Below are 19,205 nucleotides of genomic sequence, written 5' to 3'. Positions count from 1 at the left end.
TGCACATTTTTCCATTTCATTGCTAATGAGTCATTTTCACCTGACGCCTGCTTGTCCCACTCCCCTCTGAAGAACCAGCTGTCAGTGTCCACAGCTGAGTGAGTTTGGTATCAGACAGGTGGCAGCAGGGTGGGGAAGAAATCGTGTCAGTGGGATGTAGTTAATCTGAAATTAGGATGATCCACCTGGTATCATTAAAAATTGACTATATTTCCTAAATGCTTCACTACAGTATAACCAACACTTAAAAGATAAGGTTTTAAATATCGTTGAAGAGACTAATAAGAGTATTTGGCTTTAAATAAATATCTGGGCAGTTTTTACAGTGTTAGATCAATGAAGTCTATTTACTAATGACAGAATTCTGTAACCTATTTACAGGAAAAAAAAAAAAAGGATTGATTTGTGATTTTCTGGATTCTGGCATTTACTCACTCTGTAACCGTCTGTGTGCTGTGGGCCTCTGGGAAAAGAAAAAAAAAAAGATTTGACATTGGTAAAACCATGTTGAAGCTTAAATGACCCATATTATTGGAAGTGTTTGTGATACTTAATGTGTGTGTAAGTATTCAAAACTGCATCACCATTGATAGTTTTTCAGTAAAATATTTTCTAATCCTCATAACTACCTGGGAGACAATTCTAAATTACTTAATGCAGCAAACAAGATCCCTAGCCAAATAATGCAACTCATATCCCTAGCCACAACTGTACCTATCCATGTTCAACTGTCATCTTCAGCATGAAAGTCACCTCCTCCTAAAAGCCTTCCCTGAATGCTCAACAATGGACTGGGCACCTTCCTGTGATTCTTCAGTGCCAGGCTGACCTCTGTTACAGATCTTAACCAAACAGCACTGACTGAAACGGGCTCTTCACCAGTCTTGCTGTCTCACTGGATCCACTCAAGGACAGGTCTTTATTTTGTTCACATTTAAAACTAGCACAATGAATAGAACATAATAAGAAAATTATATACACACAGAGGAAACAAATGTTATGCATATAAATTACAAAAACAAAAAATAAAAATAAATAAAAACAAAAACATATAAATAAAAAAAAAAAACTCAGCCAGTTATCTGATTTTCAGTTTAACTATCATTCTGGCTACAGAATGAAGAATATTTCATGGTGTTTTTTAAGATTTTGTTGGAGTATAGCTGGTTTACAGTGTTTTGTTACTTTCAGGTGTACGACAAAGTGAATGAGCTGAGTATAGACGCATATCCATTCTTTTCTAAGATTCTTTTCTTATATAGGTTATCACAGAATGCCGAGTAGCATTCTCTGTGATGTAGAGTATGCCATGCTGGTCATTGATCTGTACATAGTAGTGTGTGTATATTCATTCTAAGCTCCTGATTTATCCCTCCTCCCACATTTCCCCTTCGGTAACCATACGTTTGTTTTTGATAACTGTAGGTCTGTTTCTGTTTTAAAAATAAATTAATTTGTATCATTTTTTAAATTAGATTCCACATATGAGTGACATATATAAGTCTCTCTCTGACTTACCTCACTTAGTATGATAATTTCTAGTTCCATTTGTGCATATGTATACTCACTCACTTCAGTCCTGTCTGACTCTGTGACCCTATGAACTGTAGCCCACCAGGATCCTGTCTCCATGGGGTTCTCCAGGAAAGCATACTGGAGTGGGTTGCCACACTCCTCTCCAGGGGATCATCCTGACCCAGGGATCAAACATGTCTCCTGTGTTGCTTGCACTGCAGGTGGATTCTTTACCACTGAGTCCCTGGGGAAGCCCCCAGTGGCACTATTTCACTCTTTTATTGCTGAATATATAATATCCCACTGTATATATGCACCACATCTTCTTTATCCATTCCTCTGTAGATGGACATTTGGGTTGCTGCTGTGTCTTGGCTATTGTAAATAGTTCTGTAGTGAATGCTGAAGTGTATGTATCTCTTAGGATTATGGTTTTCTCTAGATATATGCCCAGAACTGGGATTGCTAGATCATACAGTAAGTCTATTTTAGTTTTATACAGAGCCCCATACTGTTCTCCATAGTGGTTATACCAATTTACATACCTACCAGTGGTGCAGGAGGGTTTACTGTGTGTGGACAGTTTGATGATGGCCATTCTAACTGGTGTGAGGTGATTCAGTTCAGTTCAGTCACTCAGTCATGTCCAACTATTTATGACCCCATGGACTGCAGCACACCAGGTTTCCCTGTCCATCACCAACTCCCAGAGCTTCCCCAAACTCATGTCCATCAAGTTGGTGAAGCCATCCCACCATCTCATCCTCTGTTGTCCCCTACCTCTCCTGCCTTCAATCTTTCCCAGCATCAGGGTCTTTTCCAATGAGTCAGTTATTCACATCAGGTGCCCAAAGTATTGGGGCTTCAGCTTCAGGATCAGTCCTTCCAATGAATATTTGGGACTGGTTTCCTTTAGGATTGACTGGCATGATCTCCTTGCAGTCCAAGAGACTCTCAAGAGTCTTCTCCAACACGACAGTTCAAAAGCATCAATTCTTCGGCGCTCAGCTTTCTTTATTGTCTCTCAAATCCATTGTAGTTTTGATTTGTACTTCTCTGATAATTAGTTATGTTGATCAATTTTTTCATGTGCTTTTTGGCCATCTGTATGTCTCATGAAAAATATTTTAAAGTGAATACACAGTGAAATGCAGGGAGGCTGACTCAATAGCAAATGCAGAAAATATGTTCATTTAAAGGGATGGTAATAGAAATAGAGAAGACAAAGTTCTGAAATATATAGGGATCAAGTAAACATGATTTATAAACTACTGAATTCATGGTTGAGAAAGAATGAAATATCTGAGAAAACCTTAATGTTTGTGGCTTTTGCAAGATGGAAAGATGATGAAATCATTCTCTGAGATAGAGAATGCTGGAAGGTGATATGGTTGTTGTTAAGGGTTGACAGGGAAGCAAGCATTGAACAAACAGATGAAGGGACACAAACATTGTCCCTGGTTTCAATGTTAGATATGTTAATTTTATCATGAGTTTAAAAAATCCAAGAGAAAAAAAAAGGTTATAAATTTGGCATTTGTTTTTGTTTAGGTGATGTAATGAAATCAAGGATTACCTCAGAAGAGATTATAAAGATTAAAGGCCAAGAATGAATTTTGATGAAATCCACACTTAAGAGTGTGATGGGGAATAAGATAAAGTTCCAAAAAGCAAAATGGAATATTGGGAATGAAGGGAGGTATTAATGGAAAAAAGAATGAATGTGAGGTGTGAAAATGAAGACAGTCATAGATACCTCTTTTGAGGAATGCGATTGTATTGGGTAAAGTGAAATAGGGAAAAGTGAAAGGAGGATGTGGGGCTAAGAAAATGTGATACTTAGTGTTTTGTTGTCTACTTTACTGGGACAGTGTTTGCAGAGACATTTGGTCAAACATTTTTCTAGGTGTTACTGTGAGTGTGTTGCTGAAGAAGATTGATATTTGAATCCTTTGGCTAAGTATAGCAGATTGCACTCCCTAATGTAGATGAGTCACATCCAGGGAACTGAAGGCCTGAATAAAGCAAACAGTCTAATTTTCATTAAGAGGGAATTCCTCTGCCCACCTGCCTTCAGTTGGAACATCAGTTTTCTCCTGCCCACAGACTTGAACTGAAACATTGGTTCTTCTTGGGTCTGGAGCAGGCTGGCCTTCAGCAGGGACTATACTCTTGGTTCTTCTGGATCTCCATGTTGCTAACTCCAAATCTTGGATTTGCTATTACCCATAGTCACTTTTCATGTTAGCCCAATTCCTATCCATGGCCCATTCATATATTCTTACTTTAACCTGCTTCTCTTTAAACACACATTTAATGACCAGGTCTACTGTTCTTTGAAAGAATTACTACCATGAATATCCTCAAGAATCAGCTTGCCATAATATAGCTCATTTTCAGGAGGTACACACAAATCAGATCTGTCCCTGACCCACTCTTGGCCTTTCTCCGTCTTGGTCAGCTGGTCACAGGAGGCTCTGAAGACACAAAACTAAGTGAAAGCACTGTTGATCCAATCATGAAAGTCAGGGCAGCCTCCTCTGACACAGATCCTGAATAACGTTGCATGGAAAAAACAGACGGACTACAAGAAAGGTGGCATGCAGGCAGACACATGACAATGGGAACCATTGATCCAATTCACTTTATCACTCTCTGGTTCTGATCATGTCTGATTTGGGGTGTGGTGTCTACATCTTTCAGGGCTTTCCAGGTGGCATAGTGTACAGAATCTGCCTGCTAGTGTAGGAATGCAAGATGGTTTGATCCTTGGGTTGGGAAGATCTAATGGAGAATGCAATGGAAAGCCACTCCATTATTCTTGCCTGGAATATTCCATGGACAGAGGAACCTGGCGGGCTATAGTCCTCGTGGTCGCAAAGACCCAGACACGACTGAGTGACTGAGCACACAAACATCTACATCTTTACCTAAAAGGGGTAGACCACATCAGGAGGCCCAGAGGGTATATGGGATTCAGTATTTCTGAGTGGTTTAGCTAGATGTCCCTATTATGAATCTCAGCATCTCACTCCTTCCCAATCAAAACTCTGACCCTGGGGCAACAGACTTGTTAGATATGCAAATTCATCTTTCTGGAGCTCAGCTACTTTTATAATTAACTCATGGACCTGAGCCTCAATTTTTGCCCTCTGCCTCTAAGAGATGATAGTCTTTACATGCTAATTAAGATGTGCTCTGGTTTCACACTTTGAGGTGGTGATTAGCAGTGATATGCTGGTAAAACAACCAAATGAGTAAGTTTTAAAAATCCAAATTTATAGTGTTTGCTGATTCTGGGTTTAAATATCCCCATGTAGGTTGAATTGAATATTAATGGTACCTTAAAAACTTGAATTGAATATTAATGGTACCTTAAAAACTTTCTTAATATTTATAAATTGGCTATTGCAAGTGAGTTGTCTCAGTGTACTGCTGGAATCACTCCAAGTCTCTGTTTTTCACAAATGAAGTAATATAACCTAATTCATTCTGGAAAGATTCAATATTTTTATTCTTTGCTTTCAGTGGCAACAATATTTGAAGAAAGGAAAATCAATGGGTTAGTTTACAAATTAACAATGAGATAAAGTAAATGATAATTTAATGAGAAGAAATATGTTAAATGAAATTAGTTCTCTTTTAAATATGGAATAAATCATTAATGAATGGCATTATATTTTTCTTACAGTTTTATAGAGATATTATTTAGATGTTTGTATAAGTTTGTGTTCAGCATAATGATTTGGCTTACATACATGATTATCAATGATTATCACCTTAAGCTTAATGAAAATTTATCATCTATAGAAAAAAAAGGAAATATTAGAAAATATTTCATTGCAATAAAAAAGCTTGTGATTTATTCTCATAACACCTTTCTTATATAGCATACAGCAGTGTTAATTATTGCCAACATCCGCTGAATCATTGAAAAAGCAAGCAAGTTCCAGAAAAATATATATTTCTGCTTTATTGACTGACTATGCCAAAGCCTTTGACTATGTGGATCATAATAAACTGTGGAAAATTCTGAAAGAGATTGGAATACCAAACCACCTGACCTGCCTCTTGAGAAATCTATATGCAAGTCAGGAAGCAACAGTTAGATCTGGACAAGGAACAACAGACTGATTCCAAATAGGAAAAGGAGTACGTCAAGGCTGTATGTTGTCCCCTGCTTATTTAATTTCTATGCAGAGTACATCAGGAGAAATGCTGGGCTGGATGAAGCACAAGCTGGAATCAAGATTGCTGGGAGAAATATTGATAAACTCAGATATATGACACTACCCTTATGGCAGAAAGTGAAGAAGTAAAGAACCTCTTAATGAAACTGAAAGTGGAGTGTGAAAGAGTTTGCTTAAAGCTAGACATTACTTTGCCAACATAGCTCAATCTAATCAAAGCTATGGGTTTTCCAGTAGTCTTGTATGGATGCAAGAGTTGGGCTCTAAAGAAAGCTGAGCACCGAATAGCTGATGCTTTTGAACTGTAGTGTTGGAGAAGACTCTTGAGGGTCCCTAGGACTGCAAGGAGATCCAACCAGTCCATCTTAAAGGAGATCAGTCCTAAGTGTTCATTGGAAGGACTGATGTTGAATCTGAAAATCCAATACTTTGGTCACCTGATGTGAAGAACTTACTCATTTGAAAAGACCCTGATGCTGGGAAAGACTGAATGAGGGAGAAAAAGGGGATGGCAGAGGATGAGATTGTTGGATGGCATCACCGACTGAATGGGCATGAGTTTGAGTAAACTCTGGAAAGTGGTGATGGATAGGGAGGCCTGCTGTGGTGCAGTCCATGGTGTTGCAAAGAGTCGGACAAGACTGAGCGACTGAACTGAACTGAAGGGAACATTTCATGCAAACATGGGCACAATAAAGACAGAAATGGTATGGACATAACAGAAGCAGAATATATTAAGAACAGGTGGCAAGAATACACAGAAGAACTATAAAAAAATGATCTTCATGACCCAGATAACCATGATGGTGTGATTACTCACCCAGAGCCAGACATCCTGGAATGTGAAGTCAAGTTGGCTTAGAGAAGCATGAACAAAGCTAGTGGAGGTGATGGAATTCCAGTTGAGCTATTCCAAATCCTAAAAGATGATGCTGTTTAAGTGCTGCACTCTCTATTCCAGCAAATTTGGAAAACTCAGCAGTGGCCACAGGACTGGAAAAGGTCACTTTTCATTCCAATCCCAAAGAAAGGCGATGTCAAAGAATGCTCAAACTACTGCATAATTGCATCATCTCACATGTTAGTAAAGTAATGCTCAAAATTCTCCAAGCCAGGCTTCAACAGTACGTGAACCTTGTACTTCCAGATGTTCAAGCTGGATTTAGAAAAGGCAGAGGAAGAAGAGATCAAATTGCCAACATCCGTTGGATCATCAAAAAAGCAGGAGAGTTCCAAGAAATCATCTACTTCTGCTTTATTGATTATACTGAAGCCTTTGACTGTGTGGATCACTATAAACTGTGGAAAATTCTTCAAGGAGGGGAATACCAGCAATTACAAACACTTACATAATTTTCAAACATATTTAAAAATGAAAGTCACAAGCCTTTAAGAGTAATAAATATTGTAAATCCCCTAAATAAATGGAAAACTAAAACAGCTTAATAATGTGAATGCTAAAAACTGTACAGAATTATTATAAAATCTTCCCCAAAGCTGAAATACAAGGATTAATTAATGTGCCATTTTTATTTCAGTTTTATTGAGGTGTAATTGACATATAAAGTTGTAAGATATTTACAGTGTACATCGTGATGATTTGATGTCTGTATACATTGTGAAGCGCTTCCCAGGTGGCACTAGTGGTTAATAATCGGCCTGCCAGTGCAGAAGATTCAGGAGACCAGAGTTCGATCCTTGAGTCAGGAAGATCCCCTGGAGTAGGAAATGGCAACCTACTCCAGTCTTCTTGAAGCTTTTGAAATCCATGAAAATTTAGCTTTGATATTCTTTTCTGTTTCTTAGTAAATACAAATTATAAAGGAAAAATTAAATCTGGTGATGTAACAGCTCAGTAAATATACAGTATTTAGACAAATTATAAACATCTGTTGATACTGGTAAGTAGCATAGTCATTTTCTGAATAGCTAAATTGAACAATTATATAAAATGTTTAGTAAGAAAAGTAGATTTTGTTCAAATAGTGGAAAGTTAAAAAAAATATTTGTAACCGTAATAGCAGATATATTTTCTTAACAGGTGACCTTAAAGGATTGCTGTTTAGTGTCACTCAGGATCTACTAAGCATAATTTCTTGGATGACTGTGGCAAAAGGATATCTGTACAGAACCAGTTCCTTTCTGAAGTTTATAATCGGGGCCCTGTTTTCAGAGAGAAGGTACAGTTTATCTTTTATTAATATGCCTTTGAAATTTAAAGGAATGTTGAAGGAAAAAATGCAATAATTTAATAAAATAATATAAAATAATATAAAAATAATATAAAGCTTGTGTGTGCCATTTATGGAATTCCTTAACAGCAACTCAATATTTTAAAGATTTTTTTTAACTTGAGATAACTTTTATTTTAAATTGAAAAAAAAAAAACTTAGTTGTATTAGTAAACACAAACACTCTACAAATATTATAGTAAAATACTGAAGTGAGAATAGTAAAATATTTTGTTTTTATTAAAATTTTAATTTGATATGAGCCTGGTAAGTACATAAATATTGTGTTAAGTTGCTGAGAAGTATAAGAGAAACAGTACTCTCAAATGGCCTCCTGTTTCATATCTTTATCAACCAATATCCTAGTGGATGGATTTTATGTTTTTTGACAGCTTGAGTTTGAAGGCAGTACTTGGGTTATATCAGCAAAAAGTCATGGGTGGAAAGAGGTTGAATTATCCCACATTCACAGGAGATCTCCAGGATGAAATTGACTTGTGTCATTTGATCAGCAGGTCCACATTCTTGTATCTTAAAACAACAACCCAAATCATTAAATATCAATTATATCTAATTTGAGTAAAAATAAGCATTGTATAGTTAAATAATAATAATTTAAAATGAATACTTTAAACTGTCTTGTAATACATGATTAGAAACATGTTTAATATTCACAAGTGTTCATGAAGAGATTATTTCAATTTAAACCACTGTGTGCTACTTAACTATAAAATACATGATATATTTTGAGATAATCAACTCAGGAGGTCAATCCATTTTGGATATAGAATTGTCTGTTCTTGTTTTCTAATTATTCATAAAATATTGACAATATCATTCCTAATTTCAAGGCTACAATGGATTTGTCCTTTAATTTGTCAGGTTAATTCAAGTTAATTGATTTGAAATATTGAAAAGTATTTTCCTATATCTATTCTATGCTTTTGGTTTCCTCGGGCTTGGAAATTACAGGAGGAAAATGACTAAATCTGAATTAGAGAACAGTTCTGTAGGAGAATGTAAAGTTAAGAGTCTGACATGCAGTTTACTTTCTGCTAGTCACAGTCATGTCCTGGCAGATCACTACAGAAAACTTTACATTTCAAGTGTTTTCATTCACTCCATGAAATGATACCAGTCTTTCATTTTTATTGAAGGTCTTGACTGCACCAGGTATCTTTAAATTAATTTTATGGATTAAAAACAACATGAATTTTTCATCTTTTCAAACACTAGAAATTAGGGGAGAGAAATTATAAGGAAGTAGACTGAAACTCTCTGACAGTGAAACCCTAAACTGTAGAAGAGTTAGTTCCCCATGAATTAGTCCATTGCCATATTCTAATATTTGGACAGACTTTTCAGCCAAATTTTGCCATCATAGTTCTGCTTGTTACTAAAAGAATTATGAGAATATGTTACATATATAGAAAATAAAATTAATGATTTGTGTTCTAACTACAAAAAATGTATACACATTTGGAAGGTGTTATGTCCTGTACATCAAGCATTTTGTCTTCAACTGTTAATCACTGGAGGATCTTAGCAAATCAAAGTCTATATTAATATGCTACTTATCTAATATCAGTGATATAAGAGATAATTTATATGCAGACACCTTCATTGAATTTTGAAGTTTTAGCAACTTTGTTTATGGTGCTTGTGACATTTTCAGAGCAAGACAACTGAACACAGCATAGCAGCTGCAGGTAAGAGGATTTGGGGTCTAATGCTCACTTCCAGATGGATGATGGATATGCAAATTTAAATTTATGGTAGACATATTAGCAGATGGAAACAGAATAGAATAAATGCCTGTGCCACCTGTGAACAAGTGCATTTTATCAATTACCAGCTGAACTGTGTTAAATTCAAGTCGTTCAACAGAACTCTGACTCTTGAGAAGACTTTTTGTCAACCTGTTAATATATCTAGATTTCACGTTGAGGTTGGGAAACATTTTACTATACAGGGAACCTATGGACACAGGTTTGAGCAGAGCATACTTCACTCTTGCTATGTCACTCATGCTATTATGCTGCCTGGATAATTGAACAGAATGTTGGTAGACTAGGAAACAGTTGAAACAAATGAGACAGACTGAGTGCTCCAAAAAGACGTAAGTGAATTAGAATTGATGCATCTGATGAGAGTGAATTCACAGTGTCACTTTAAATAAAGCCCCGTTTCATTTAGGTACCCAGTCTGTCACTACAACTATTAAAAACATTCAGGGAAGGCACTGACAGTTTCATTTGACACAATCAATTAAATTCCTCCCATATATATATAAAAAGGGGTCCTGAGTTCAGCCTCTGACAATGAAATGTTTCACTGAATAGCTTACACAATGCTACTTAATAGACATTGGCTCAGTTCCAAGAGAAAGAGCTTCATTCCATTAGAGGAGAGCCCGAGTGGCTCTAGGTTTATAGATTTTCAGAATTGGCAGAATTCTTATCACCTAATAAAAAAAAAAATTTTCCAATTCTTAGTATTGATGTGTGTAAATAAAGAGTCCATAAACTGATAGAAATAGAGTGGGATGTCTCGTTTTAAAGAAATGAGAAATTTAATTCTTCGTCCTTAATATTCTTGAAAATTGCATAGAAATTTGAAAGAAAGAAAAGTCCTTTTCACATGCTTTAGTTGCATACATGTATTGTGTATGTTAACAGCTTTGCTACTTGTTATGATATTTATAGTGTAGTATTCAGAGTTGGCAACTTAAAAAAAAATGAGGACATTGCATGAAGATAGTTTTGGCTGCATATTAGGACTTTCTAATGATTGGAATGTCCACAATAGTCTTTCAGGTGTGGTGTGTCCAAATCAGTGGGAATGTATGGTTCCTAATTGTCACGATGGGAGATGGAAAAGTGCTATCCAAAATTGTTATTCACTAATATAATCTTAATTTGCCTTAGATGTTTGTTATAAAGATAAGTGTTTTGCCACTTGTAAAACTCTGCTATTTACTGTTAACTATATTTTAGATTTCTGTCTTTTGGAAGATACTATTTTCAAACACTTCTTGGAAAATGTGTTATATAAAGTATACAAAAATAGATATGTGAATGAAAATAGAATGATTTAAACAATTTGTTCAGTTCAGTTCAGTCACTCAGTTGTGTCTGACTCTGTGACCCCATGAACTGCAGCACGCCAGGCCTCCCTGTTCATCGCCAACTCCCAGAGTTTATCCAAACTCATGTCCATTGAGTTGGTGATGCCATCCAACCATCTCATCCTCTGTCATCCCCTTCTCCTTCTGCCTGCCATCTTTCCCAGTGTCAGGGTGTTTTCCAATGAGTCAGCTCTTTGCATGAGGTGGCCAAAGTATTGGAGTTTCAGCTTCAACATCAGTCCTTACAGTGAACACCCAGGACTGATGTCCTTTAGGATGGACTGGTTGGATCTCCTTGCAGTCCAAGGGACTCTCAAGAATCTTCAGCACCACAGTTCAAAGCATCAATTCTTTGGTGCTCAGCTTTCTTTATAGTCCAACTCTCACATCCATACATGACTACTGGAAAAACCATAGCCTTGACTTAGATGGACCTTTTTTGGCAAAGTAATGTCTCTGCTTTTTAATATGCTGTCTAGGTTGGTCATAACTTTCCTTCCAAGGAGTAAGCATCATATATAATTTGAAGTTGTATGAATTTCTTAGCATTTATCTAAGCATTTATCTGTCTGCCAGTTGTAGAGGTGAGGGGGTGGTTTAAGTTCACTACCAAGGGGTGATCTTCATCAGTTTGTTCATAGAAGATATGCCAGTGAATTAGTGTTTTTCCAGTTGGAGTACCTAAGGATACAAAGAAAACTAAATTAGCCTAAAGCAAGAGGGGAAATAACAGTAATCAGTTTGTGTAGTAATATGAAAGGGTGCCTAGGTTTATATTACATATACTTTTGCTAGCATGATAGAAGGCATTTACAAACTATAAACATTCAAACACTTCAAGTGATATGAATATATACAAAAATGTCATATGTGATACTCGACAGACAAGTAGTAATGTTTACTGAATATTTCTATTGTCAAAAGAATTCATAACAAGAGGAAATGTTGACATTTTGGCTATGCCATGTTCTTCTATATCTTTATATAGATGCCAGGGAAAACTGAGTGTGGAAAATACAAACCAAAATGATTTTTCTGGAGTAGTTTTCAAATGTAAGACAGTTTCTGTTTAATCCTGCTTATATACAAGCAATGGAACCCTCAAATGCTTAGTTAATTGAATGTTTCAAATTTATCCTACAAAATATATTAGGGGCTCTATCTCTACCATGGGGGAGGAAATGGCAACCTACTCCAGTATTCTTGCATGGAGAATCCCGGGGATGGAGGAGCCTGGTGGGCTGCCCTCTATGGAGTCGCACAGAGTCGGACACGACTGAAGCGACTTAGCAGCCGCAGCAGCTTGCTGCTCTCTCTTCCAGTAGATGTATGAAATTGTTACTCTTTCTGTACTAAGCTTAGTTTACATAGTAAGTCCAAGACAGAAAAATTATTAATAAGATATAGATCCTTTTCCCTAAAAACTGTCATCTTTTTTGAATGCACTGATGTGATTTTGGCAAATGAAAAGACTACAGGCTTTGGAATAATAAAGAGAAAGGATTGAATTTCTGCTGTAAATTTACCAACTGTGGAAACTTGGCCTTAATTGTTATGTACTTTGTTTCCTTCATCTTTAAAAAGTGGATATCTCATTTTACGAGAGTATGAGAAGTTGAAATTAAACAAGACTATAATCTGTTTGCCTATCTACCTACTTAGCTATTCATCTATCATCTATCCATACACATATTTGGACTTTCATATCTGGAAGGTGTTTTTTATTATTGCTATTGTGATAGAATTTGTAGCACATTATTTTACCACTGAGTAGAACAAAATTTCACTTGACACTCTGGTGAGCTTTTAAAAAGTAAGGATGGAAGGAAGTTTCAGTTTGGTTTACTCCTTTCCGTCAGTTCTTGTCTTGTTGTAGCAAAGATATGGAACAGTGGACCACTTGTAACTCAAACAGACAGCATTCTATGAAGAAGACACCAGGCAGTATTTGTAGTGACAAACTAGTTACAACTCAGATACAGCTCAGTTTCAGCTCAAGCGGGAAGAGGCAGCACACCCCTGAGATGCAATGGCAGGCCAAGCCATGACACAGAAGCACACCGAGGGCTCTTGGCTTCCCTTGTCATGCCTTCTGTATCCTCCCCCTGGTGTCTGACTGGATAAGCCCAATGCAGATAGAGCTTGGTACCAGTGTTCTCCCTATTGGCTGTGCCCGGGACCAATCAGGGAAGGGGGTGTGTCCCCACTCCAGTCTTCAGCTTCCTCTAACAAAGGCGTTTTAAAATTTTTACCTGTTGCATGGTTCCGCCATCTTGGACTCCTTTCTCCATTCTAACTACCTGATAGAAGGAAAGACAGGGAAGAAGAGAGAGGAGGAGGAGGGATAGGAGGTAGAGAAGGTAGGAAAGGCGTAGAAAGGAATGAAGGAAAGGAAGAAGAAAAGCAAAAGAAGGCAGGAAGAAACAAAAGGAACAGTAAGGAAAGAAAGGGTGAAGCAAAGTGATGAAAGAAAAAGAGATGTAGGGAGGGAAGAGGAAGGCGGAGAGCAGAAAGAAAAATAGATATGACTCTTTCATAGCAATAAGAATATTTAAATCTTGGGGCTGTTGTGGGATATGAAATAAACACAGAAAACTGACTCACCTGTCATAAGTTTTTAGAAGATGGAAAAAAAAATGCTCCTGATCTTAATAGAAACAATGATTACATAGTACTCTGCCTTATTTTTGCGAGAACATAGCAATATTTCCTCATTCTCTCTAGTACGTTAGAGAGCCTGGAGACATAATAAGTGCACTTCTCAGAACGCCTGCCAGCAAGACTCAGGGTTAGAGTCCACTCAACAGGAGACGTGAGATAGGGAAGTTATAAGAGAAGCAGAATCTTACATGATCTTTCCAGTTCTAGTCACCCCTGATGTTTTTCTTAATATCTTATGTCTCAGTGTTGGAAGCAATGATCATTAATGACAGCTGTATATAATTTTTGCAATTTCTGTTTGTAAGCTAGTGGTTAATTGAAGGTTTAGCAGTAATCTTTCTGAGATTCGTTTCTCCAGCCCTTTTAACAGTTTATTTTGTTGTTGTTTAGTCACCAAGTCATGTCTGACTCTTTGCGACCCCATGGACTTCAGAATACCAGACTTCCTTGTCCTTTACTATCTACCGGAGTTTGCTCAAACTCATGTCAATTGAGTCAGTGATGATGCCATCCAACCATCTTGTCCCCTGTCACCCCCTTCTCCTCCTGCCTTCAATCTTTGCTAGCATCAGGGTCTTTTTCAGTGGGTTGGCTCTTTGTGTCAGGTGGCCAAGGTATTGGAGCTTCTGCTTAAGAATTAGCCCTACCAATGAATATTCAGTGCTGATTTTCTTTAGGATTGACTAGTTTGTTCTCCTTGTTATCCACAGGAGTCTCAGGAGTCTTCTCTAAGCACCACATCTTGATAGCATCCATTCTTCAGTGCTCAGCCTTCATTATGGTACAACTCTCACATTCGTACATGACTACTGGAAAAACTATAGCTTTTATTTATTTATTTTTCCTTTATTTTTATTAGTTGGAGGCTAATTACTTTACAATATTGTAGTGGTCCATACATTAATAAAGGAATATATATATACACCAAAAACTATAGTTTTGACTATATGAACCTTTATAAAGGAACATCAATAAAGGAATATATATATATATATATATATATATATATATATATATATATTTGGCATATATATATATACACCAAAAACTATAGCTTTGACTATATGAACCTTTGTTGACAAAGTGACGTCTATGCTTTTAAATACACTAACTAGATTTGTCATAGCTTTTCTTCCAAGGAGCTAGTGTCTTTTAATTTCGTGGCTGCAGTCACCATCCACAGTAATTTTTGAGCCCAAGTATATAAAATCTGTCATTGGTCCCAATTTTTCTCCATCTATTTGCCATAAAGTAATGGGACTGGATGCCATGATCTTAATTTGTTGAATGTTGAGTTTTAAGCTAGCTTTTCTACTCTCCTCTTTTACCCTTATCAAGAGGCTCTTTAGTTCCTCTTCACTTTCTGTTATTACAGTCATAGTATCTGCATATATGAATGAGGTTGTTGATATTTCTCACGGCAATCTTGTGATTTCAGAATGTGGTTTATCCAGACCTACATTTTGCATGATGTACACAGAATAGAAGTTAAATAAGCAGAGTGACAACATACAACCTTGATGTACTCTTTTCCCAATTTTTTGAAAAAGTCCAGTGTTCCATGTTGCTTCTTGTCCTGCATACAGCTTTCTCAGGAGATAGGTAAGGTGAACTGGTATTTCTGTCATTTTAAGAGTTTTCCACAGTTTTGTGATCCACACAGTCAAAGCCTTTAGTGTAGTCAATGAAGCAGAAGTAGATGTTTTTCTGATATTCCCTTGCCTTTTCTATGATCCAGTGGATGTTGGCAATTTGATCTCTGTTTCCTCTGCCTTTTTAAAATTTAGTTGTACATCTGAAAGTTCTTGGTTCACATCATGTTGAAGCCTTTTGAGCATAATCTTGCTGGCATGTGAAATGAGCATATTTAGTAGTTTGAACATTTTTTGGCATTGCTTTTCTTTGTGATTGGAATGAAAACTGACCTTTTCCAGTCCTGTGGCCACTGCTGACTTTTTCATATTTGCTGGCATATTGACTGCAATACTTTATCAGCATCATCTTTTAGAATTTGAAATAGTTCAACTGGAATTCCATCACCTCCACTAGATTTGTTCATAGTAATGCTTCCTAAGTCCCATTTGACTTCTCATTCCAGAATGTCTGACTCTAAGTGAGTGACCACATCATTGTGGTTATCCAGGTCTTTAAGACATTTTTCGTATAGTTCGTCTGTGTATTCTTTCCACACTTCTTAATCTGTTCTGCTTCTGTTATGTCCTTGCCGTTTCTGTCCTTTATTGTGCCCATATTTGCCTTAAATATTGCCTCGGTATCTCCAATTTCCTTGAAAAAATCTCTAGTCTTTATCATTCTATTATTTTCCTCTATTTATTTGTATTGTTCACTTTAAAAGGCTTTCTTATCTCTCCTTGCTTTTCTCTGGAACTCTGTATTCATTTGGTTGCATCTTTCCATTTCTCCCTTACCCTTCACTTTTCTTCTTTCCTCAGCTACTTCAGACAACTGCTTTCCCTTTCTTTTTGGGGGGGATGGTTTGGTCAAAATCTCCTGTACAGTGTTACCAATCTCAGTCTGTAGTTTTTCAGGCACTCTGTCTACCAGATCTAAACCTTTGAGTCTATTTGTCACCTTCACTGTATAATCATAAGGGACTTGACTTAGATAATACCTGAGTTGCCTGTTGTTTACTGTGCCCATCTTTATATGAAATGTTCCCCTGGTATCTCTAATATTCTTGAAGAGATCTCTAGTCTTCCCCATTCTATTAATTTCCTCTTTTTTCTGCATTGATCACTCAGGAAGGCTTTCTTATCTCTCCTTGCTATTCTTTGGGACTCTGCATTCAGATAGGTATATCTTTCATTTTCTCCTTTGCCTTTAGCTTCTCTTCTTTCATCAGCTATTTTTAAGGCCTCCTCAGAGTACAGAAATGGAATGGACATAAGAAGAAAAAGATATTAAGTAGAGGTGGGAAGAATACAGAGGAGAACTATACAAAAAAGAACACCATGACCCAGATAACCTCGATGGTGTAATCACTCACCTAGGACCAGACATCCTGGAATGCTAAGTCAAGTGGGCCTTAGGAAGCATTACTATGAACAAAGCTACAGGAGGTGATGGAATTCCAGTTGAGCTATTCCAAATCCTAAAAGATGATGCTTTGAAGGTGCTGCATTCAATATGCCAGCAAATTTGGAAAACTCAGCAATGGCCACAGAACTGGGAAAGGTCACAAGGTCACTTTTCATTCCAATCCGAAAGAAAGGCAATACCAAAGCCTGTTCAAACTACTGCAAAATTGCACTTGTCTCACACGCTAGCAAAGTAATGCTCAAAATTATCCAAGCCAGGCTTCAACAGTACACGAATCATGAACTTCCAGATGTTCAAAGTGGATTTAGAAAAGGCAGAGGAACCAGAGATCAAATTGCCAACATCCGTTGGATCATCCATTGATTCATTGGATCAAGCAAGAGAATTCCAGAAAAGCATTGCTTCTGCTTTATTGACTACACCAAAGCCTTTGACTGAATGGATCACAACAAACTGTGGAAAATTCTTAAAGAGATGGGAATACCAAAACACCTGACCTGCCTCCTGTACCAGAAATCTGTATGTAGGACATGAAGCAACAGTTAGAACCAGACATGGAATGACAGACTGATTCCAAATTGGTAAAGGAGTATGTCAAGGCTATATATTGTCACCTTGCTTACTTAACTTATATGCAGAGTACATCATGCGAAATGCCGGACTGGATGAAGCACAAACTAGAGTCAATATTGCTGGTAGAAATATCAGTAACCTCAGATATGTAGATGACTACACTCTTATGGCAGAAAGTGAGGAGGAAATAAAGACCCTCTTGATGAAAAGTGAAAGAGGAGAGTGAAAAAGTTGGCTTAAAGATCAACATTCAGAAAACTAATATCATGGCATTCAGTTCCATCACTTCAAGGGAAAAAGATGGGGTAACAATGGAAACAGTAAGACTTTATTTTCTTGGTCTCCAAAATCGCTGCAGATAGTGACTGCAACCATGGAATTCAAAGATGCTTGCTCCTTGGAGGAAAGCTATGGCCAAGCTAGACAGCATATTAAGAAGAGACATTACTTTGCCAGCAAAGGTCCATCTGGTCAACGCTGTGGTTTTTCCAGTAGTCATGTATGGATATGAGAGTTTGACTATAAAGAAAGCTGAGTGCAGAGGAGTTGAAAATTTTGAAATGTGGTGTTCAAAAAGACTCTTGATAGTCTCTTGGACTGCAAGGGGATCCAACCAGTCCATCCTAAAGGAAATCAGTCCTGAGTGTTCATTGGAAGGACTGATGTTGAAGCTGAAACTCCAATACTTTGGCCACCTGATGCAAATACCTGACTCATTGGAAGAGACCCTGATGCTGTGAAAGATTGAGGGCAGGAGGAGAAGGGGACGACAGAGGATGAGATGGTTGGATGTCATCACTGACTTGGTTGAACATGAGTGTGAGTATGCTCTTGCAGTTTGTGATGGGCAGGGAGGCCTGGCGTGCTTCAGTCCATGGGGACCCGGAGAATCAGACATGACTGTGCAATTGAACTGAACTGATACCTGAATTGCCTAGTGGTTTTCCCTACATTCATCAATTTTAGCCTGGATTTTGTATTAAGGAGCTGATTATCTGAGCCACAGATAGCTCCATGTCTTCTTTTTACTGACTATATAGAGGTTCTCCATCTTTGACTGCGAGGAATATAATCAATCTGATTTCATTGTTGACCATTCTGTGATGTCCACATGTAGAGTCATCCCTTGTGTTGTTGGAAGAGGGTGTTAGCTATGACCAGTGCATTCTCCTGGCAGAACTCTTGTTAGCCTGTTTCCTGCTTCACTTTGTACTCGAGGCCAAATTTGCATTCTACTCCAGATATTTCTTGATTTCCGGCTTTTGCATTCCAGTACCCTGTGATGAAAAAGAAATCTTTGTTGTTGTTTGTAGAAATTCTTGTAGGCACCTAATATCTAAATCCCTTTAAGCTTTAAATTGTTCTTTTTATCATTTAATGACTAAGTCATGTCTAACTCTTTTGGGACTCCATGGACTGTAGCCTGCCAGACTCCTTTGTCCATGGGATTTCCCAGGCAAGAATACTGGATTGGGTTGCCATTTCCTTCTCCAGGTCATCTTCCCCACCAAGGGATGAAACCCTTGTTTCTTGCATTGGCAAGTGGTTCTTTACCACTGGACTACCATGAAAAAATAAAAATGAGTTTATTTTTTTTTTTTTAACTGGCCTTGGAAGATTAAGAAAATGCTTAAAAATAAAAAAAGAAAAGCAGACAGCATATCTATATTAAATATATACAAAACCCTAAAGAAATGCATAAAAACATAGAGATATATCATGTTCATAGATGTGGATTCAATTTCAAAGAAGTCTTAATCCTCCCTCAGTAAGTGTAACATTGCAAATAATTAAGATAGTGTGTTAATAGGATAGATTAGATTCCTGTGGCAGTGTTTTGAGAACCCA

The 19,205-nt window shown here is 37.2% G+C and overlaps 1 protein-coding gene across 1 annotated transcript in view; it reads left to right on the top strand.

Moving 5' to 3' along the window:
• Positions 1 to 19,205, top strand: part of CNTN5 (contactin 5) — a 1,534,958-nt gene that overhangs the window by 356,278 nt on the left and 1,159,475 nt on the right. The window contains exon 2 of the mRNA XM_043897056.1: positions 7,747 to 7,885. Within this exon, the coding sequence (XP_043752991.1) occupies positions 7,806 to 7,885 (80 nt within the window). The 5' untranslated portion in view covers positions 7,747 to 7,805. The remainder of the gene's footprint in view (positions 1 to 7,746; positions 7,886 to 19,205) is intronic.

This window comes from Cervus elaphus, chromosome 1, assembly GCF_910594005.1.
Source record: "Cervus elaphus chromosome 1, mCerEla1.1, whole genome shotgun sequence".
Classification (NCBI taxonomy): Eukaryota; Metazoa; Chordata; class Mammalia; order Artiodactyla; family Cervidae; genus Cervus; species Cervus elaphus.
Note: the sequence above shows the minus strand (reverse complement) of the source record. Positions and strands in the feature narration are given on the sequence as shown.